This window comes from Gekko japonicus, unplaced genomic scaffold (genome assembly GCF_001447785.1).
Source record: "Gekko japonicus isolate JY-2015 unplaced genomic scaffold, Gekko_japonicus_V1.1 scaffold123, whole genome shotgun sequence".
NCBI classification, from domain to species: Eukaryota; Metazoa; Chordata; class Lepidosauria; order Squamata; family Gekkonidae; genus Gekko; species Gekko japonicus.
The window spans coordinates 343,656-366,693 of record NW_015169176.1 but is presented as its reverse complement, the minus strand read 5'-3'; the positions used below and the strand labels follow the sequence as shown (position 1 = coordinate 366,693).

The 23,038-nt window shown below is 45.8% G+C and overlaps 1 protein-coding gene across 1 annotated transcript in view; it reads right to left on the bottom strand.

Moving 5' to 3' along the window:
* PARD3B (par-3 family cell polarity regulator beta) overlaps window positions 1-23,038 on the bottom strand; it is a gene marked incomplete at its 5' end in the record, with an annotated part of 453,865 nt that overhangs the window by 167,588 nt on the left and 263,239 nt on the right. Inside the window, one exon of the mRNA XM_015415996.1 lies at window positions 7,210-7,506. Within this exon, the coding sequence (XP_015271482.1) occupies window positions 7,210-7,506 (297 nt within the window). The remainder of the gene's footprint in view (window positions 1-7,209; window positions 7,507-23,038) is intronic.

Genomic DNA, 23,038 nt, shown 5'->3' with positions numbered 1-23,038 from the left:
ATTGAAGAATTTGCACAGCCAATCCTGTCTCCAATGCTCAGTCAGAAGCATTGCTGGGCAAAAGCCCCACTGGGCTACAGCCACTTTCTAAAAACATTTGGCGAGCACAGGAAAGGTGTCAGTGGGCGCCATGGAGCCAAACAGACACCGTGGTGGGGAATCCCCAGTATCAACTAAGGTGTAGGCTGATGTCTCAATTGATCCACCGTTTTAAGCAAGACGCAGTCATCCTTTCTCAGAGCTACCAATGCACAGTCCTTATCAGGGGGGCCTAATGCAGACTCATACCAATACACTTTCACACACTCCTTCGCCTATGTCAGCTTTCCAAAAGAGGCAAGCAATGCATTAAACAGAGGCCTATTTACACTACTGAATTTATTACTGCATCGTTCATTACTTTTTTTTCTGCACAGAGATAATGGTGCTAGAAAACTGTGGGGAATGTAATGCGTCGACATGCATCTGTTCCTACCCACAGAAAAACCACTTCTACAGACATTCAAAAACTGCAATTTACCTGTGAAAATACTAACTTAAACTGAGAAAATTACATGTGAGATGGTGCTGGGATTATGATAAAGCACCTGGAAAACTTTGTCACACATTTTCATCACACCCTTGCTCCAATGAACAGCTCCAGTCTACTACATGTCCACAAGACATGTATATTTAAGAGAGCCAGTTTGGTGTAGTGGTTAAGTGTGCGGACTCTAATCTGGGAGAACTGGGTTTGATTCCCCACTTCTCCACTTGCAGCTGCTGGATGACCTTAGGCAAGCCATAGTTCTGAGAAGAGCTGTCCTTGAAAGAGCAGTTCTCAAAAGAACTCTCTCAGTTCCACCTACCTCACATTGAACCACCGAGGTAGGTGGTTCAGTTTGAGGCGCTTTTTCCCGGGAAAGGGCCAGTTCGGGGACGGAATCACGGCGCTTTACAGATGTTGTGGTGTGATCGCGCCGGTTTGACCCGCCCCCGAACTGTCCCGCTCCCGGGCCAAATCGCCTCGTGTGAACGGGACCTAAGAGAGCCAGTTTGGTGTGGTGGTTAAGTGTGCGGACTCTAATCTGGGAGAACTGGGTTTGATTACCCACTTCTCCACTTGCAGCTGCTGGATGACCTTGGGCAAGCCATAGTTCTGAGAAGAGCTGTCCTTGAAAGAGCAGTTCTCAAAAGAACTCTCTCAGTCCCAACTACCTCACAGGGTGTCTGTTGTGGGGAGGGGAAGGAATTTGTAAGTCGCTCTGAGACTCTGAGTGAAGGGCGGGGTATAAATCCAATCTCTTCTCTTCTCCTTCTATATACTCAACATATACCAGTATGAATGTGGCCCATTTTCTAGTGCACAAACCCACAGTGAAATAGCCTAAGCATAAGGAAGACATGTTTTCGTCTGCTGCCTCTCACTCCTGGAAACTGCTGGCTTAGATTTTTACACCCTGATTAAAACAAGTCTCAGATCTTTGTAGTGATCCATACAACAGTACTAAAGGGACTGTAACTAAGTGCTGAGTTACCACCACATGTTGGGAAGAAACACCGAGACCCAGATACAGTGAAACTAGACATACAGCTTATTAAGAGGAATGCTAAATATATCTGGGCTGATAAATTAGCAAATCTCACTCGGTTAAACGATCATCAAGCATTCAGTGATGCCTTGTTTGTGGGCCCTCCAGGACAACTGGTTGGCCACTTTGTGAAACAGGATGCGGGACTAGAGGGGCCACTGGTCTGATCCATCTGAGGTCTTCTCCTGCTCTTCTAGAGAAGGTTGACCTTGCCACCACCTCAATAGGGTGGGGCAGCCTGTGTTCAGCTAGGTTAGTCTCGACCTCAGCAATTCAGGGATGCTTGGGCTGAGGGGGGTGCCCTCCTTTAAGGAATGTGTCCAGAAGGAGAAGGGAATAAGAGGCTAGTCCTGTTTCCAGAAAGGATCCAGTGTAGGATAACCTGAAGGGGATGTACAATTTTGTCCAGTTCTGAATTTTAAAAACAAAACTGCTAAATACAAATTAATTCACTTACCATTCACATACCTGAACATTAACCATAAATAGCAATGTTTGCAAGCACAAATTAGCTGCAAGATACAAGAAAGCACGAAGGGATCCTTAACTGGAGAACAAACATTAGCGTACTCAGTGAACATACGAAGCAGCCTTCTCCTGAGTGAGACCCTCTAGCCAAGTATTAGATGGGATTTGTCAGAGATATCAAGGTTTCCCAGCCCTCTTATCTCAAATTCTTTTCATAGGGATAGCTAGGATTGAACCCAGGACATACTGTGCACCTGCTCTTACCACTGGATCCTGACATTTCTTGAACAGTTCCGAATGAGGTTTCAAAGGGAAAGCTAAGAGGGGGAATAAAGAGTTGAAACAGGCCAACGCCCATCCCAAGCAACATTTAGCCAAGGCAAATGAGTGGACCACGCAAACAGCAAGTCTGTCTCCAGTGACGCTCACTGGAGTTGAAATACACAGGATGGAAGTTCAAACCGTAAGGTATGCATCGAGATTCCAAGAGGATCCTGACAAGAGGAGAGGTTAACACTGCAGCTCATCTATTCAGGATTACTTCTTTTCTTTTGAAGTCTACAAAAGCTGCTCATGACTGGGGTAGTTGGGGACACATAAGAACTAGGACATTAAATTAGGGCATTTTGCGAGGGGACTTGGGGCTAATTGTAAATCAGTTACCAGCTACGCTGATCAAGCTGCAGAGATCCTTTCATTATAAGCAGCCTCATAATTTTATAAAATCATTAAAAGGACGATAATACATTCTTCATAGGGGGGGGAAAAAGCGATCGCTTGGTTCAATGCATGCGTTTTAATTCAATTCTCTATGGTAATGGCCCATGACTGGAATTCCTAGACTGAGATGAGATCATCTAAATTCTGTTTGTCGAAACTAAAAAGGGGGGGGGGATAACTCATTTAAGTCATTTCTCAGGTCCTCACATCCTGTGTCACAGATTATGAGTCAGAGGTGGGAGGGGGAAAACCCCCGCTAATCTGAAATAATATTAACCGTGAAAAGTCATGTGAGAGGGAAGAAAGAACGGGAGCAAGAAAGTGAGGAAACTGGTACATGAAAATGAGGAAACAAGTGCTGAACACTCAGCCGGAATACATGTGAAATTACTTCAGGTGACTAATAAAAGCACTGCGATGATTTTTCTGCTTCTTAGTCCAGCGGACAAAGCTCTATGTGGAGAAAACTCAAACAGGAACGATTTAAGATGGCACATGGAGCTTTGGGAAGGGCTGTGGCTCAGTGGTGGAGCATTTGCTCGGCATTGCTAGAAGGTCGCAGGTTCCATCCCTGGTGCCTCCTGTTAATCTGGCCAGGCAGTAGGTGATGGGAAAGGCCTCTGTCTGAGACCATGGGGAGCGGCTGCCAGTCTGAGCGGACACTACTGACCTCGATGGACCAAGGGCCTGAGTCAGTATAAGCAGAAGGAGGAGGAGGAGACTGGATTTATACCCCGCCCTTCACTCAAGAGTTTCAGAGCAGCTTACAATCTCCTTTCCCTTCCCCTCCCCACAACAGATACCTTGTGAGGTAGGTGGGGCTGAGAGAGCTCTGAGATAACTGTCCTTGAGAGAACAGCTCTGACCGAACTACGGCTTGCCCAAGGTCATCCAGCAGCTGCAAGTGGAGGAGTGGGGAAATCAAACCCGGTTCTCCCAGATTAGAGTCTGCGCACTTGACCACTGCACCAAACTGGTTCTGTATGAATGAAGCAGCTTCATTTATTCAACATGCATACAATGGATCTGCCTTACAAGTCTGGCCACTGAGCCATCTCACTTTTCTCTGGCTCTCCAAGTTCCCAGCTCTTGCTCTCTGAGGGTCATTTAAACTGCAGAAGCCAAGAAATGAACCAGGAACCACCTCCAGGCATGTGTTCTTCCGCCGGGCCAAGCCCTCTCCATGTTCTATGTTCACTTTATAGAAGAAGAACATGCCATCGAGTCACAACTGACTCACAGTGAACCTACAGGGCGTTCCAGGCAAGAGATGTTCAGAGGTGGCTTGCCATTGTGTTCCACCACGTTGCAACCCCAGTCTTCCTTGGTGGTTTCGCATCCAAGTACTGACCACGAATGACCCTCCTTAGCTCCCGAGCGCCAATGAGCTGTGCCTGTATCATTGATCTGCAATTAGGAAACCACCCATAAGAGTTCCCTGGTTTTATTCTCTAAAATAAATACAGCAGGTCTTCCTTTTGTCCAATGGAGAAACACCATTTGCTTTCTCTCTTGTTCAGAGGAACTTCACCGAGCTTACGTCAACGGCACCAACGCATATGGACCTGCCCCCACATTTAACACTGACATGTTGGTTAAAGAATCCCTTTAAAATTGTGGCCAGGAGTAATTTTTTTCTCCCCACCCCTACTTCTAGTTTTTTAAATTCTGTAACATCAAGCCCGAGGAAGAGTTCTGGTGCACTTTAAAGCTTGTGCGCGGGTTTGTGTTATCGTAGCTAGTCCTAAAAGAATGCATTACGTGGACTGTTGTTGTGTTGATGTTGTTATAGTCTGCCTTTCTCACCGGGACAGGAAGGCAGGGTACAAAGGAAGTAAATAAATCAGTAAAATATATATGCAGCATAGAACTGATAGGGCCAATAACCACCCCAGTAAACAAATATGCCTTCTTCTTCAACTGGGGAGGGGTTGTGCCTCTTATCACGGAGCAATTGCCTGACATGCAAGAAGTCCCAGATTCACAGAATAGAATCATAGAATGTTAGAGTTGGAAGGGACCTTGCAGGTCATCTAGTCCAACCCCCTGCACTCTGCAGGAGCATAGCCGAAAGATAGCCCTACAACATACCCGAAAGATGGTTGTCCAGCCTCCGCTTGAAAACGTCCAGCAAAGGAGCATCCACCACCTCCCGAGTCAGCCTGTTCCACTGCTCAATCACTCTTACAGTTAGGAAGTTTCTCCTGATAGTTAGCCGGTAACGACTCCTTTGTAATTTCCACCCATTAGATCTAGCCTTGCAATCCGGAGCAAGAGAGAATAGATCCACTCCATCTTCTACGTAACAGCCCTTCAAATATTTGAAGACTGCAATCACGCCCCCTCTAAGCCTTCTCTTTCCCAGGCTAAACATACCCAACTCTTTCAGCCTTTCCTCATAAGACTTGGATTCAAACCCTCTCACCATCCTGGTTGCCCTCTTCTGGACATGCTCGAGCTTGTCAGTCCCAGGCATCTCCAGTTAAAAGGGCCAGTTAGCAGGTGGTGCAAAAGACCTCTGCCTGAAACCCCGGAGAAATGCTGCCTGTGTGAGTATACAATAATGACCTTGATGGACCAGCGTCTGATTCAGTATCAGGCAGCTAGATGTGTATTCATGTGATATGTCCCTTTTACCTACACTTGCAGATCCTGCTGGGGAAAAAACAAATCCAAAAACTGCACTGGATGTCTTTCTAGACACAGGAAGCCTCGTCAAGCACTGTGTTCCTTACACTCCCTAATGCCAGGAGGAGCCTGCTTTCAAAATCTCCCGGTGTTGGCTGCACGACTCTGCTGCAGGTGTTTCCCCTTTTTAACTCATTCAGAGGGGTGGTGGTGGAATTACTGTATTTCTTAACGCTCTCTACCTGGACGCTTGACAGTAAGGATTAAAAATGGCTCCTGCCTCCCCACTTGGTTATTGGAAAGGCCCTGAAAGGTAATTCGTCTTGTGAAGCCAAGCTTTACCGTCTGCGTAAAAGTGCCAGGGCTCTCGGTCCTTCCTCCAACCTAATTGAAAGCGCGTAATATCACACAACGGGGGAAATGTAAATTGTAAGCATACATAGTAAATCACCGCATGTGCTCCAAACACTGGTTGCTAATGGGCACCAAGCGGTTGTGGTGGGGGCCAAAAAAGCAATCCGTACGCTCCAGTCTTAGCGACTGCAGAACAACAACTGCTTCCAAGCAGGGAAAAGAAAACAGCTCACTCGGTAGCGCCACGGCTGGATTGGAAGCGGGTCAGTTCAGTCAATGTGTGCCACACAGGAATCCTTTTTCAGAGCAATTTTGATTTCATGGCGACCCCGTGAGAACGGCAATGGTGAAAACACAGAGGAAATGTATGGTCTCCTTTTAAGCAAAAGCAGGCCGTCTGTACTGTAGTCTGTACTGGAGGCCGCCTGCATTGTAGTCCGTTGGAATAAGGGAACATAACTCTGTGATCAGGATCGCTCTTCTTTAAGTGACTGAGTGGACAATAATAGATCATCGGTCTGAGGCACAATAAGGCAAATTCGGGGCTAGATTTCACTTGGAGGAGGGGCTGGGGCTCAGTGGCAGAGCATCTCCCTGTGCAAACAGAAGGTGCCAGGTTGACTCCATTAAAAGCAGAGTTCTTACCATTCAGTCCACTGAACTCAGTGGGAGAAGAAGAAGAGTAGTAGTAGTAGTAGTAGTAGTAGTAGTAGTAGTAAATTTTTATACCCGCCTTTCACTACCCGAAGGAGTTTCAGAGGGGCTTATCTTCCTCTCCCCACAACAGGCACCTTGTGAGGCAGGTGGGGCTGAGAGAGCTCTAAGAGAACTGTGACTGACCCAAGGTCACCCAGCTGGCTTCATGTGAAGGAGTGGGGAATCAAACCCGGTTCTCCAGATTAGAGTCCACCGCTCTTAACCACTACACCAAACTGTAGGGAGCGGCTCTGTTTAGGATTGCAATGTTAGGAATTAAGAAACACAAACCTAGTTTAAGATCACAGCCATCAGTTCACTTGCCTATCCCAGAGTCAAGTCTCCATCTTGCCAGCCTATGGTTGCAACTGGTAATGGCACTCAGGCTAGGCTGACAACCTGCAGGTGGGGCCTGGAGATCTCCTGGAATTACAGCAGTTTGAAGGGCAAGCCAAACTCCATGTATGGAATGACATTTATTCTAGGTGACATCCCTTCCCCACATTTTTACCCTCGACAGGACCTGCCTCCAAATCCCCAGGAATTTCCCAGCCTGGAGTCGGCAACCTCACATTGAGGTGGCACAACTACTTGGAGTGCAACAGCCAAAACGTTTATGTGCTTATGTGTACCAGGTCGTAACGGCAGCTCAATTATTCTCAAAAACTACTCTTCAAAATGGAATATGGGCTCGGTGCCATTCTGTTATGTTTGAAGAAAAAAACCCAAAACTACACTCTTGCATAAATAGGTTCCGGGATAGGAGTGTTACCTCTCAACAGGAGCATGCTGATGAGGCGGCTTGTTTATCCTCGCATAGAGTCCTTCCAAGTGGTCTTTATCCCCCGGCACTGGAGGGTTACTGCACCCAAAGCTCTCTGGAAGAGGTGGAGAAGATGGTCTGTAGGCAGTGACTGCTGGATACCTTTCGCGGAAGTGGTTCACCCGTGCGTAGTTTGGGTCCGTCTCGTCGTCATCGATATCGGGAGGTGGTCCCACAGGGCCAGTGGAATACTCAGCCAGGGTTCTCACCTGCTTCTGCCGTAGCTCCTGATGCTTTGCACCAATCCTGAGGGACCAAGCAACCGAGGTTAGCCCTTAGGTCAACATCCAATGCCCTAAAGAGCAACCCCGTTTCACAAAACAGCTCTCAGAAACAGTTCCTCTCCGCCCCCCCCCCCCCCCCAAGATGCCACATTCTAAACAAACACCAGCTAATATCTTAGGGAACATTTGATGCTTTATAATCATGCTCTGGTGCTTAGCTGGAGCAAGCAAGCAAGTATTTCACCACAGGACCACCACGGTTACTACAGAGAAGCGACTCCCTCTGCCCAGGTATTTGCAGACTGATGACTCCTGAGTACCTGTCCACAGACACAATCCTAAATGGCATCAAAATGCACTACTGTAAGAGTTTTGAAAGAGACGTCTCTACGACAGGCCCGTACTAAATCACAGGTATTGATTTAAAGCACTGATTTTGATAGATGCCTGCCAAAAAGTCCCTCCTCCCCCCCCCCCTCTGCCCCGTATTTGAATTAATTGATCAGGGCACTTTCCCCATATCCCCTCGCAACTCCGATATTCTCCTAAATAAATTAATTTATAAAAAGTGCATTAATGTGGGAACTGCAGGCCCAGTTGTCTGAAAAGTCAAGAGGAGAGGCAATTTACTTGAGTTTTCTGTGCGCCTCCTCCCTTTCTTTAAGTGGGGGGGGGGCATCATACCTCATTATACAGAAGCTAGGGGCAGAGTAAAACAGGGAAGAAATGAATAGGAGCCTGACAGAGATGAATTGGTACATATAAGTGAATTAAAGACTATTACTGGCAGTACTCCACTGTGATAAAGCCTTAACTGGTATTACAAAACGGTGCTGCTAATCAGCGCCATTGTATAATCTGTTGGGAATAAGAACGAGGAAAAAAAATATATATATATTTTAAAAAACACGCCCAGGTATAATTTCAAAACCCAGTCAAATCCAGACGATTCAACATTTGCTTTGCAACTGAAAACTTTAAACAAGGCGCTATTAATAATACACAACTTTGAAAAAAAAATCCTTTGCCTGCCTCGCTCCGTAATTAAAGGAACGGCAAAGATCACAGCGGCAAGATGAGCCTGGCATGGAGAGCGCAGAAGAATGAAAAGCAGGAGAAGGATTAAAGCACAGGAGATGCCAATTAAAAGAAGTCAGGATTTACCCACCATGATTAAATTCTGCGGCACAGAAGCTTTTCCTGGAAGCAGATAGGTATAGAAGATGCAGATATTTATATAGGTTTTTTAAAAAATGACAAGAGAATAATAAACATTGTTAAACAGTTACTTTTTGTCACTAGGAAATATTAAGAATAGTAAAAGCAGTGGTCGAGTTAGGAATTAGAAGGGGGGGAAATAGGTTTATGGTAGAGGAAAGAAAATAAATACAGAAGGAATCAAGGAGGACAGACAGAAACAAGGCATGGCATGGAAAAGGCAAGATTTAAGCATGACTTTCAGCCAGTACACACACTGCACTAAGAATGAATGCAAAATCAGAGGAACTCTTAATTCATTATGGGTTTTAGCTCCCCCCCCCCCAATTTAACAGGTAACATGTGAACTGGACAAACTAAGCAGATGTTCGTAGCCCATGAATCCTACAGTCATATTTGGTCACATTTTCCGACTATCTACAATTCTGTGTTGAGGGTACATTCAGGGCCCCATCTAGATGTGATGGGTGTCCCTGGGTTCTCTCCGGGGACATGCCATCATTTAAAACAGAATGCAAAAAGAAAAAGCAAGCTGTATGCAAGCGCTATACAAAATCAGTGCTTTTGTACAGCGCTTGCATACAGCTTGCCTTTTCTTTTGCATTTGGATCTTTGGAGCTGTGATTCTCTTATCACATAACATTTAAAACAGGGAATTCCCAGCTGGGTATTGCTTTAAATTTTGCTGTGGGGGCCCAATTCTGGTTGAGACCATTGCAATATTGGGGGGGGGGCTCCTGCTGGGGGGCACTATTTGCCTGTATGTTTCTGGTGCCATTTGGAGGGGAACAGTTGGGGGGGCAGGATCCTCTTCTCCCCTGGGGTGGTCCGGACAAGAATCGGCCCCCCATGACAAATTTTAAAGGAGTTCCTGGCTGCAAACTCACTTCTTCAAATGGCAGTGCGTCTCTAGGGCGAACCCAGCAATGTCTGCCATGCCTAAATGGGCACACACCGAAAAAGGTAATGTGTGAATGGGATAAAGAGACAGAGGTTTGTAGCCCATTAATCCTACCATCCTACTTAGTCAAAAGGCTTTGATCGGCTGCGATTCTCCATTGAGCATACACTCAATGGCAAACTTGGGTTTATTGTGACATGAAAAGTCACCATATGATATTAGACATGGATTTTTTAAATTAAACACCGGGGGGGGGGGGGATGAACAGAACACAGCTTCCCAGCTTAAGCATGGGTGACAGAAAAACCAATGTGTGAGACTATCACCCGCAAGGTCCACAAATTTTGGCTTGGCTCAGCTGCCAGCTGTTGTTTGTGGCTGCCTTCTGCCCCTCTCCTCTTGCATGCCCAGTGGACCTGGGGAAGGCTATGCATGCTGTCTTCATTTCCATGGGGGAGAGCAGTGCCAGGGATTCCCACTGCTTCCACCTGCTCTAAAGCTGTGAGCAGTACGAGAGGGCATGCCATCAGTCAATCAAAGCCAACGGATCTGCCAGAGGCCTCAGAAGAACCGACGTGCAAAGTCTCTGGTTGTGCTGGGCTTCAGAGTCAACCTGCTTACTCCAAGCTCAGAAAAAATTTCTGCTTACTCCAAGCTCAGAACAACATGTGAAAGTCTCTGTGAAGGGGATGCTGCTGGGCAGCCCTGCCAAACTACAAGCTATGACTGGAGGTGTTTCACTGTCACTAGAGGGATTCCCATGTCATGCCTATCACGGTACTTCCAGCATGTGATGTAGCCTTTGATCTTGAGTCAGATTGAGGTGACGATCTTCTTGATGACGGCTGGCATGCAACTTCCTCTGCACGTGACCTGCAATAGTGCTGCAAAGCTTCTGGGGTTGGCTTCCTTCTTTTTTCGCCATCAAGTCAGGACCCAGTTATGGTGAAACCATAGGGGTTTTCAAGGTAAGAGACAAAAGGAGGTCCTTTGCCGTTGCCTGCCTCTGCACAGCACCTGTAGACTTCACTGGTCATCTCCCATCCAAGTATTAACCGGGGTCAATCCTACTTAGCTTCCGGAATCAAATGAGACAGGGCTAGCCTGGGCTATCAGAGCCATACAAAATGCTGCTTCGTCCGTTCTCAAAATGGCCCGCACACATGAGTGCCTTTCACAAAAATCTCCTGCTAAATTATCTGAGTGCAGGTGCTGACTCCTGTTCTGCACACAAGCAAGAAGGTGCCGCATTTAAGCACATAAAGAGCCCTCTCCCCCTCTAATTTAAACTGGTCTGAAGGGGGCACTGGATTACAGCATAAATTGACTCCCAGAGGCTGCAACTGGTTTGGATAAAATAATCCTTTGGATCCTTCTATGAAAATAAGATAGTCCACGCAAATAGACTCTTACCATAAGATGTGAACGTGCAATGCAAGTCAACAGAATAGTTTGGCATCAGGTAATACCAAGGGTAACAAAGGAATTGACCTGTGATCAAGGGCACTATTTCATATGCCAAAGGAGGCACAAAGCTTTTTTTCAGGGGATAGAGCCACAACAAGAACAATAGAACAATAGAGTTGGGAGGGATCTCCAGGATCATCTAGTCCAACCCCCTGCACAATGTAGGAAATTCATAAATACTTCCCCCACACACACCCAGTGACCCCTGTTCCATGCCCAGAAGATGGTAAAAAGCCTCCAGGATCTCCATCCAAACTGGCCTGGAGAAAAATTCCTGCCTGACCCCAAAGTGGCGATCAGAAAGGGCCACATGAACTAAGCACTGATGTAACCCTTCCTTCACAGAATCAGCATGGCTGTCAGATGGCCATCTGGCCTCTTTTTCAAAACCTCCAAAGAAGGAAAGCCCACCACCTCCCGAGGAAGCCGGTTCCACTGAGGAACCTCTCTGTCAGGAAGTTCTTCCTAATGTATAGCCGAAAATTCTTTTGATTTAATTTCAACCCGTTGGTTCTGGTCCAACCTTCCGGGACAACAGAAAACAATTCCTCAGCATCCTATATATGACAGCCCTTCAAGGACTTGAAGATGGTTATCATATCACCTCTCAGTCTTCTCCTCTCAGTTCATTGTAATTGCTTTTAATACCTCCTAATAACCCCAGACGTGCTTCTGAAAAACAATGATGGTTTTTGGGGAGTAGATCCAGGTTTGATTTCCCATTCCTCCTCCACATGCAGCTGCTGGTGTGACCTTGGGTCAGTCACAGTTCTCTCAGAGCTGTTCTCTCAAGGGCAGTTCTCTCAGAGCTATCTCAGCCCCACCTACCCCAGAAGGTATCTATTGTGGGGAGAGGAAGGGAAGGTGATTGTAAGCCAATCTGAGACTCTGATTGAAGGGTGGGGTATAAACCTTCTGCCTCCTCCTCCTCTTCTTTTCCTCCTCCTCCTCCAGGAGTCTTACATAGCATTAATGGGCCAGATTCTCATTCACAGCAAACTGAAAAAGCACTACTCAGACCAGTGGGGTTGCATGGATGTAATGCAACTAAACGCCACAGTCGATCAACCACATTTGCACACGTCCCCCCCCCCCCTTCAGTTGTATTTCAACACTCTGCTGGCAGAGAACAGAAATGCTCAGAAAGAGGCATAAACAAATGGACAAAATGTTAATTTTAACAAAGCCAAAGTTGCCTTAATCGTTCTTATTTCTAAACACAGCCCTGTGGTCCAAGGTGGAGGGGTGTAAAATATTAATCTTTCTGAACAATATATTTTTTTCCCTTGAAAGTACTCCATGGATGAAAGAGAGAGGAGGGAGAGAGCACCAGTTCAACACTCCCCCCTCCCATGCAGCACACACACACTCACATACATATAGTCCTTCTCTGTATTGATGTTATTTGCATTCTTTGCAGTGAAGATCCATCTTGGCAGCTGTCATGCGGCTGGCCCTCTCTGACACTGGGACCCACACAGTGCAGCTTCTCAGGAAGGATGGTTACAGTTTACCAAAACTGATCAGGGTTTAACTTTTCACATAATGAATTTGTTCCGTTGGGGCGCAGAATGGGCAGGCTGGCCCCCCCCCTCCCCCCCCCCCCCCCCTCCCCCGCTGTGTGATCTTGCTTTCATCTTTCATTCCGGAACCCTCAGAGAATTACGCCTCTTGCATTTTTTTTTAATCTGCTCACTAATTACTTGTGCGCTAGGAATTGTTACATTGTAGAAACGCAATGCTCTTGGATTTTTATTTTTATTTGTGGTAACCTCAAAGTTTCTGTTTAGTCCTATTGGGGGGGGGATGTTTGTTTACTGCTCTTCCAGCTTCAGAGGACTTGTATGTCTCTGAAGAGACTTTCCCTCTCTTAGAGACCAATTCCACTGTGCTCTTGCCTCTGATTCACATAACTAAGTATGAGAGAGAGAGAGAGAGAGAGAGAGAGAGAGAGAGAGAGAGATCAATAATTTAAGAAAGTCGATTAAAGGCTTGAGGGAGGGGCCGTGTGCATCCTTCCTAGACCACTCCCAAAAACATGAAATTTCCAGCATTGGCTTTAAACATGTGTAACACTAACCAGGGTTTGTTGTTCAACATGGTTTGAAAACTAGCTTCCATCTTTACTGGAATAAGGACAGGGAAAGGTTAGGGGGTTGGACCAAGAGGCCAAATCTTGGTACCACTTGGTGCCATGGATTCTAACTGCTATGAAAATTGTAGAAAGTAAAGAGAATCACAGTGAAGAAATAAAAAAGAGCGAGAGTCCAGTAGCCCCTTAAAGACTAACAGAATTTGTGGCAGGGGGTGAGCTTTCGTGAGTCACTGCTTACTTCTTCAGTGCTCTTCTTCACTGAAGAAGTGAGCAGTAATTCACAAAATCTCATGCCCGGTTATAAATTCTGTTAGTCTTTAAGGTGCTACTGGACTTTTACTCTTTCCTACTGCTACAGACAAACACGGCTGCCCATCTTGATATACCACAGCAAAGAAAGAAATCCTGTGGATAAGAGTCATTGCGGTAGCTCAAGTGGTTAAGACGCTGAACTGCAGGCTGTGGAAGGTCAGTAGTTTAGCGGTTCAAGACCCGGGTGCCGCAAGACAGGGTGAGCTCCTCTCTCTAGTTCCAGCTCCTGCCAACCTAGCAGTTCGAAAGCAAGAAATTGCAAGTAGATAAATAGGGACCACTTCGGTGGGAAGGTAACAGCGTTCCGTGCGCCTTGGTGTTTAGTCATGCCGGCCACATGACCACGGAAACGTCTTCGGACAGCGCTGGCTCTTTGGCTTTGAAACGGAGATGAGCACCGCAACCCTAGAGTCGGATTCGACTGGCTTTCGAGCAAGGGAACCTTTAACTTTACCTTACCTAGGTGTTAAAAGTAAAAAAGTAGTAGAGATCATAGTAAATAAGCTTCAAAGGTAAGGAATTTCCAGGCAGGCAACAGTTGTCTAGAAATGCACACTTACAAGCAAACTATCCTTCTCTGGAAATTAATTAGTTAATTGAGAGCATTATTCACTGCCTTTCTCCAAAACCAGACTCAGACTGATGATAAAAACAACATACAATTTTTAAAGTCCATTAAGACATATGTAATTAAATATTTCATAAAACAGGAGCAGACCCTGAAAAGGGCCCTTGACCTGACCATGACCCATTGGCAGACACATATTCAAGGGTAATTTATTTTTGCTTCGGAAATTGCTGCATTCATCTCAGCTTGTTGCTTCCTCCCCATGTCCAACAACTGGAATGTGGTTTCTTGAGAGTCAGCATCAGTATCCAGCAGAGGCAGCTGCGATTTCAGTGGGATTGGACTGAAGTCGTTTTGATTGCTGCTATGGGTGTGTTTTAATGCCATTTTCTGTGTTTGCTACTTTTAATTGGATGTTTATTTCTTTTAATATTGTACATCACCTTGGGCTGTTTTGAGAAATGGTGATGAACAAACTGTACCGCCCCCCAGATTAGATTAGGATGCACTTTTGACCAGAAAAATAACAGTCTCTGCAAACTGTACACTTCTCCAGATTAGACTCCGCTGCTCTTAACTACTACACCAAACCATGGCTTTATTGAATTAAGTATGACCAGTGTGATTCTCCATGATTGTGTGGTGAGTTAGGATCCATCAGACCAGGATCTCTAACCAGGCTCAGAAATTGGTTGGTTATAGAGTTGCCAGCGCTGGGTTGGGAAATTACTAGAGATAGGGGGGTGGAGCCTGGGGAAGGTTTGGGGTGGGGAGGGACCTCGGCAGGGTATGCCCTGTCCGCACTCCAAAGCAGCCATTTCTCCAGAGGAACTGATCTCTGTAGTCTGGAGATCAACTGTAATTCCTGGAGATTTCCTGGCTCCACTTGGAGGTTGGTAATCCTACGCCAGCTGGTCTTAACTGTGGTTCCCCATAATATATGAATGTGGACCTCCTGGTTTAATCATGGAATGTTCCTTGGTGCTGCCTTTGTACTCTCCAGCTACAGAAACTCCCGGCCAGACTAGGGCATAGGCTATTAACAGATCAGTCCTAAGAAGAGTTACACCAGTGTACTTATGAAGCCTTAGAAGTGTGACTCTGTTTAGGATTGCACTGCAGACCAACATTTTGTAAAGCCGAACCAGGACTGGAACCATTGTGTGTGCACTGTGCAGGTTTAGCGAGCTAAGCATAGGCAAAACAAGCCATGACTTTGTATCTATGTCTGAACTGGGCCCTAGAGTTTTGTGCTACTCACGGTAGCATTCCTACTAGTATACTCTAAAAGCATATTGGGTTGCAAGTCATTCCCATCTCTGCAAAAATAATGTGGAAACTATATACCAGGGTAATCTTCCAATACAGAGGAAGAACTCTGGATTTTTTGTTTGTTTGTTTGTGTTCAAGGTTATTTCAGTGAAGTGCCTAAGGCTAGTTATTTTTATTGTAACAGCTGCTAAAATGGAGTCTTCTTGAAAGTTGAAACTGCTACGCAGGAAACTGTCAAAGCCAATGGTCAAAATGATAAACCTTGAGTCCCCCAAGGTAGATGTGTGTGTAACAGTTACCAGAAATATTTGGCTTAAAAAAATTATTATGCAGGGCATTTTGGGACACTTGGTGCCTTATTGACAATAGACTATTTACATAATTATCTTCCAAATACATTTGGAATATAACCTTAATTAATTAGTTTTCTAAATGAGGGGGGCACTGCTTCATTACGCTGGCCACTGATTAGATCTGTACAACCAGGACCCGTGGAAAGGAGATTTTAAAATCATTACTCTGCAATTATAGACCAGCTCTGTCTGCTGGCTTTATGATCTTGCCATTTTAAAGTGGCAATCTCATGCTGCCAAGGTAGGTTTTGGATCTTCACTACAGGACTCTGACTGAATGAGGCATAAGAGAGTGAAATCTACCCAAGGTGCTTATTGGGCATACATGTGTACATTTAAGAGACGGGCAGTTCCACATTGACACCACAAACATATAGCGATCCTTGGTCATCAAACCTGCTTCTCCAGATTAAAGGCCGCTGTTCTTAAGTGCTCCACCAAACTGTCAGCAGAGGTAGTAGCAGTAGCCTGGCTGGAAAGTGCTGTCAAGTGGCAGCTGACCTATGGCGAGGGGGAGAGATGAAGAGAGGTGGCCTGCCACTGCATAGCAGCCCAGGTCCTGCGTTGTGGTCTCCCATCCAAGGACTAACCAGGGCTGATCCCGCTTAGCTTCCAAGATCTGACAAGATTGGGGTAGCCTGGGCTAGTAGTGTAGAGGAGAGCAAGTAGTACAGACTTGGAGCAAAGAGGACAAGAGTCAAAGTCAAAACATGGGAAGGGTCAAGAACAGAAGTAACAACAATGGGAGACACCAATTCTGGATTCCTTTTCTAATCCTGCCCGTGAAACTCTATAAGCGATATATTAGTGAGTAACGAACACAACAAAAAATTTCTGAAATCAAATGAAATGCTGTACAACTATTGGTTACTGCTGGTCAGCTTCCAAAAGCAGGTGGGAAAGAATGCAATAATAAAGGCAGAAAACTTTCCGTATCCATTATACAGCAGTATCCCTTTCCTAGGAATTTTTTTTAAGTTTGGAAAGCAACAGAATGGTTCTTTAAAAGTCAACAGTCGTTAGGTAGCATAAATACGGTAAAACGGACAAGAAACGTGCACAAAAGATGGCTCAGGCATTGTATCGGAACAGCCGAGCTCTGCCTGAAATGAAAAATAAACTGGATAAAAGAGACATCATTGACGAATCTCTATAGATTTTACACAGAGGAGTGAGAAATAAACAAGAAATATTAATGCAATTATAATGGCTCTGTCGAAGAGATGAAGCATTGATCATGGAGAAATCCGCGTCGCCTGGTATTGGCTGGGCAAGTACAACATCAAAAGGAAGTCATTGTTTTTGAGCAGGTACACCCCGCAGCTGTGAGAGCAATTGCCGGGCTGCATTTATTAGGGGGGAAATTGGAGAAGCTGGGGTGTTTTTTTTCTGTAGTGACAAAGGCAATTTGTTGTGACCCATTTCTCCTTTTTGTTGTCTACAAAGTGCTTGCATTGACCGCAGCACACGTTATTGTCACTGCCAAACCCAAAACGAAGTTACATGTGAAGTGGCGGTAGTCTCTTCCTTGAGTACAGTTTTATAAATTTCTAAGTTTGAGAGAAGGAAAAATTAGGCCTAGAACTTTTGATTAACCTTCAAGCATTCAGCATTTTTTGGAAGGGGGCCATCAAGTCTCAACTGACATGTAGCAACCCCATAAGGTTTTCAAAGCCAGAGATATTCAGGGGTGTTTGCCATTGTTTGCTTGGGTTGCCATCTCCCCGATGGGGATGGGGTTTCCCCCAATTTTGGGGGCCCCTGATCTGCCAGTTGGCCAGCAGGGGGAGCCCTGCCCCCGAAGAGCTCCATGACTCTGACGTGCCCAGTGCAATGACGTGCCCGGTGTAATATCATTGTGCCGGGCATATCGCAGGGAATGCTCTAGCATTCAGCCAAAAACTCTATGGTCACTGTGACCATCCCCCGCCCGTGACGTGCCTAGTGTGATGACATCACTTCTGGGTGACATCATTACAGTGTGTGCGCAAGACAATCCAGGAGAGGAGCCTGGAGCTTCCCACTGGCAACCCTATTGTCTGCCTCTGCCTGGCAAACCTGAACTTCCTTGGTGGTCTCCCACCCAAATACTAACCAAGGCTGTCCCTGCTTAGCTTCCTAGATCTGATGAGATCGGGCTAGCCTGGGCCATCCAGGTTGGGGCAAACTGTCACCTACAAACCCACATTACTGTTTGCATTTTGTTTTAAACTTATTGCTGCAAACGCTGTCAATAGGCCCAGGTCAGGAACTGGCATCTGGTGGGCCGCCACTGCCAGAATACCTGTTGTGATGCCGATCAGGTTGCTGCTATTGAAAGCAATGCGGCTTGAGCTCTTTGTCTTCCATAAAACTTTCACTTGTGATGCTGTATCTCAACAGTATATGGAATAGACAAAGAATTCAGTGGCCCAGTTTCAGCTACTCAGATTTTGTTACAGGAAGCGACAGGATGTTCGGACTTTTCCCTTAGTTCTCTGGCCAGTGTCTGTATTTCCAGGTCCTTGTATACGTTGGATAAGCAAAAGCTTTTCTAACAGGACAGCAGTCATTTGTCCCTTCCCTTGACCCTGGTACACAATTGCCTGGGAATTCCATAGGTCTCACATCTTAGCGAACACGTAAAGGGCCCAACACTATGCTAATATTACTCTTATAATTAGCGCATCATAAAAAGTGCAGATCCCTGCTTTGGTGAGTCCACAGTGAGGAAAGTAACACTGGTTCCTTTTTCCAGGCATTGTTGGCTTCACTGGTGGTGGAAAGTGCCATCAGGTTGCAGCTGACTTACAGTGACCCTGTAAGGGTTTTCAAGGCAAGAGATGAACAGAGATGGTTTTGCCATTGCCTGCCTCTGTGTTGTGACCCTGGACTTCCTTGGAGGTCTCCCACACAAGAACTAACCAGGGCCACCCACCCTGCTTAGCTTCCGAGATCTGATGAGATCGGGTTAGCCTCGGCCATCTAGGTCCGCCTTTATTAATGCTCTTTATCTCCACTCTTGTATTGTTCATCCTGTTACTTTGTCTTTTATACCTTCTTTTCACACGCTTATGGCCATGCTATTTCCTTAAGACATTCCTTACAAGAATGTTTGCTTCCCAACATAAAATAACCCCCTCTAAAGTCCATCAGCCACACAGAGGACTCAGCCTGGTCAAAATAATACGTAGGCTGTGCTCACTTTTTCCCTATTACAGCACAGGTCAATGCGATATTTTGGGTTGGGACCTTTGACTGACCGGTCCAGACAGATGCTGGCTGGATATTCCCTCCTGTGACACCACTGTGCATTAGTGCACTCAGTGGGCTAATTGGCTGACTCCTTCATGGACCCTGGAGGAGTGCGGTTTGGTGTGTCCCAGCTTCCAGTTGGAAGCAGAGCAGTATTTAAATGGCAGGTGGTCAACTGGGCATGCCACATGTTTGCTGCAGCTGTTCCTGAGGCTGAGGGCAGTGCCGTTTCTGGTCATCAAGCCTCAGGTGTTGCAGTTTGGGGTACAATGACTGACCAAGCCATTAGTGGCTTTTGACTTGAGTTTGGAGAGTTCCATATGCTACATACTACTTGTAAATGTGTTCTTTTTACAAGTTACTACTCTCCATTAATATAACCTGCATAGCTGACATCTTTCAGAGCTACCATCACGAAGCAAAGGGAACGGATGGCAAGGAGATAGAGCATTCCAATAGTAGTTGCCGATTAACTAGGTTAGTTTTCTTTGTTAATTTATCTTTAACAAATATGAGAGAAAAGGCCTGTTGCAACTACAAAAAGAAAGATTATGTCAGCCAATGTGTGGAATTGGCAACACCAAAAAATCTGGGAAAGCGGACTTAAAAATAGGTCCACTTAAGTCTGTACCTTGACAGGTAAAGGTAACCTATCATTAAGAAAGTTTTTGCCTATCCAGAAAAGCACGGAGGTAAAATCCCCATTCTTTTCACCTTCCATCCCAAGACTGATGAGAAGTTGGTGAACTGAACCAATAGGCATAGATTGAGGCCAGAGAAAAGATTAGCAAGGAGAATGGGAAATCAAGAGGCTGAAAGTATAGTAAGTCTGCACTGCAACAGTAGAAAAGATTTATGATCAGCTACACACATAGCATGCCCCCCCCCAATCCGGTTATTAAAAAAAAACATTTTGGGGCTGGGAAAAGAATATCCCCAGAGCTCGTGACTCAGAGCTGCCTCGCAAAGTTAGGAATGCCAAAATCTCTTCTGATCTATAATTATCATAAGTCATCGTTATTTACCTTCAGAAGACACCCAATGCAAATACTATGAAGGAAGACATTTGACAAGCAGAGGATCAATAGGGAATGATCTATGATACACGTCAGCTCAAATTCAATTCAAATGCAGGCACAATTGTATTAAGTTCTCGCAAGCCCTTTGGTCTGTGATTAAGGACTAACAATAGCAGGGGGGGGGTCCATGGTGAGTTCACAAATGATACTGGGCGCCTGCCCTTTCGAGCTTGGAATGCAACACTTGCCAAGTGTTGTTAACGAGGGATGGAAAGTAGACGAGACCAATCTTTTTTTTTAAAAAACCAACCCCTTACATTCTATCTCACAGAAGTAAAATAAGCTCTGTTCTGCTATGCCAGCCCTGCTCCCAAGATCTGTCAAGGCCCAACTCTGCTCCAGCCAGCCCAGCGGCTGCTGCTCTGTTCTATGTGCCATGTCATGATCTGCGGAAGGAAAGACAGAACTGTTTACATCAGCCTGCCAGTTCCCTAAGTGGTCCACGGGGAAGCTGCTGCTACGTGTCCTGGTGTGTCAAGCAGAAGCAGCTACATCTTGGATCAGTGGGATGGGGCTCATCCCTCTCCTTTTGTCCAGCGCTTGGGCTGCCACCACGGAAGACAGAAATCAGAGAACATCACGCAGTCAGCATAAGACATGAACGATGACCTTGACTTGGGCAATATCATCCAGCATTTTTTCCCTGTCATAAGTTCCATATACCATAACTTTGCCACTATGATCTAATAGAGAATCTAAAAGTAATTAACTGGATTTAAAGGGGGGGGGAAATCCGACACCTTAATCAAATATGTATTCTTATCAGGGTTCCAAGGCAGCAGTAAATCGGGACATTTAAAAAACTGGGACCTCATCCAATCTGTGATCTGATCAGGGTTCAATGGTTATAATAAATTGGGACTATTAAAACTGGGATCTCATCCAACACTTTATTTTGTCTAAACCGCACAACCTAGCAATGCTGCTAAGTCAGGAATATTCAGTGAATAGAAATGCTATGTGGAATTAACCCTTAACCAAATAAGAAGAAAATGTACACTGATTTTGATGGGGCTGCACTCATTCTGAAGTTGTTGTGGTTCAAATAATGCCAGCTAGGTTTTGTTAGGTAATCAATAAGCAAAATATTTTTCCTCCCTAAATAACCATTTGCAATTCTTGGAGGTTATACAGGCATAAGTCCGATTGACTTCAATGGGCCATAAGAAAGAATAATTTTGGATTACAACTCTGGTTTTCTGCCTGGCCTCCCTTTGAATTCTAAAAGGTAAGAGACATCAGAAAAACAGAGCCTCATACAATGGTTAATTCAGTGTGCATTAATACATCGAATTCTCAACATGGCCCCATCCATGGATAATTAAATGCAGGGACTGGGGCCATGGGCAGACTGGACAGATCTTTCTACAAACCTGAGGAAAGTCCCAGGTTTGCAGAAAATTCTGAAATCTTTTTTTAAAAAAAACCCTAGAATATTGGGGGTGGGTTTTTTCTAAGCTCTGCCCAATAATAGAAGTTGCACCTGTGCCTTTCAGAAATAAAGGCCCTCTGAAATCGTGGATGTTGCAACGCAACCTCAACCGTACTGCCCACTTTCAAAACTCAGTTTCTCTCACTAAAAGGAAGAGGGTTGTTTTCAGGGCTATTTTGGCTCCCAAGTCCATTCTATCCCCTTTTTCCTGCCCTGGAGGGAGGGGCTCATCAGGGCCAGAGCCACCAGCAACCACTGGGTAACCTGCTAATGTGCAATTTGTGCCACTCACCCAGGTGCAGAGGTGGCTATGATTGATGCCACACAACTAGCCTGGGCCCAGCAGCTACCTCTTCACAACTTCCACATCTTGGTCAGTGCAGCAGGCACCAAACAATTTTCCTGAGTGACTTGCCACGACATAACATTTGCAACTGGGACAGACTTTTCCTAGGGAGAGGCTACCAGGGGAAAGGAAGGAGGGAAGGTTTAGGGCCAGACCAATTTCCCACAAGCAGCTGTGCCGCCCTTGTTCTTCCCTTCCCCCGCTTGTATTCATCAATTTCCCACTACTTGCTGTGCGGCCACATTTTGATCCGCGGCATCCCCTGATTTCCCCCGCATCTTCTCGATCTCAAAAAACAAGAATAAAGAAGACGCGGGGGAAATCGGGGATGCTGTGGGTCAAAATGCGTCCATGCAGCAAATAGTGGGAAATCGACGAATACAATCGGGGGAAAGGGAAGAGCGAGGGCGGTGCAGCTGCTTGTGGGAAATCGGTCCCAGTCTGGTGTAGTGGTTAGACTGTCAGATTAGGATCTGGTAGACTCAGTTTCAGATACCCACAGGGTTACTGTGAAGATAAAATGGAGGAAAGGAGAATGATGTAAGCTGTTCTGGGTCTCTGCTGGGGAGAAAGTGGGATAAAAAGTAAATAAATAATAAATAAATCTGAAGACTGAGGGGCAGATAAGTGGGAAGAAGAGAAGGAAGCAGACAAAGGGGGGAGGAAAGAGGAAAATGCAGAGAGAAATGAAGTGACCCCTACGGTCCTTGTGGGTTCCCTGCTTGTACATATTTAGCAACTAACTATAGAATTTTAGATTGTACAAGCAGGGGACTTGTGAGGACTTGCAGAGAACATCTCATTCCCCCCTGTATACCCCTTCTCACAGTATTTCTTCTTTCCAGCCCCAAGCAGCCCCCACAGTCTCCCCCCCTGCTTCCCACCAGCACCAACCTACCTTTACCACCCCCTATCTTCAGCTTTCTCTCCCTCCCTCCACTTGGCAGCCTCTGCTCATTTCTTCTCTTCCTTCAACCTACCAGAGTAGTGTGGTGGTTAAGAGTCGCAAACTCTAATCTGGAGAACTGGGTTTTATTCCCCACTCCTCCACATTAAGCCTGCTGGGTGACCTTGGGCCAGTCACAGTTCACTCAGAACTCTCACAGCCCCACCTACCTTACAAGGTGCCTGCTGTGGTGAGAGAAAGGGAACGTGATTGTAAGCCACTTTATGATTCCTTAGGGTAGGAAAAAGTGGGGTTTAAAAACCAACTCCTCCTCCTCTTCTTCTTCTCTGCTGTACCCCCTTTAGCTTTTCCTCCTCTCCCTTTTCCCTGC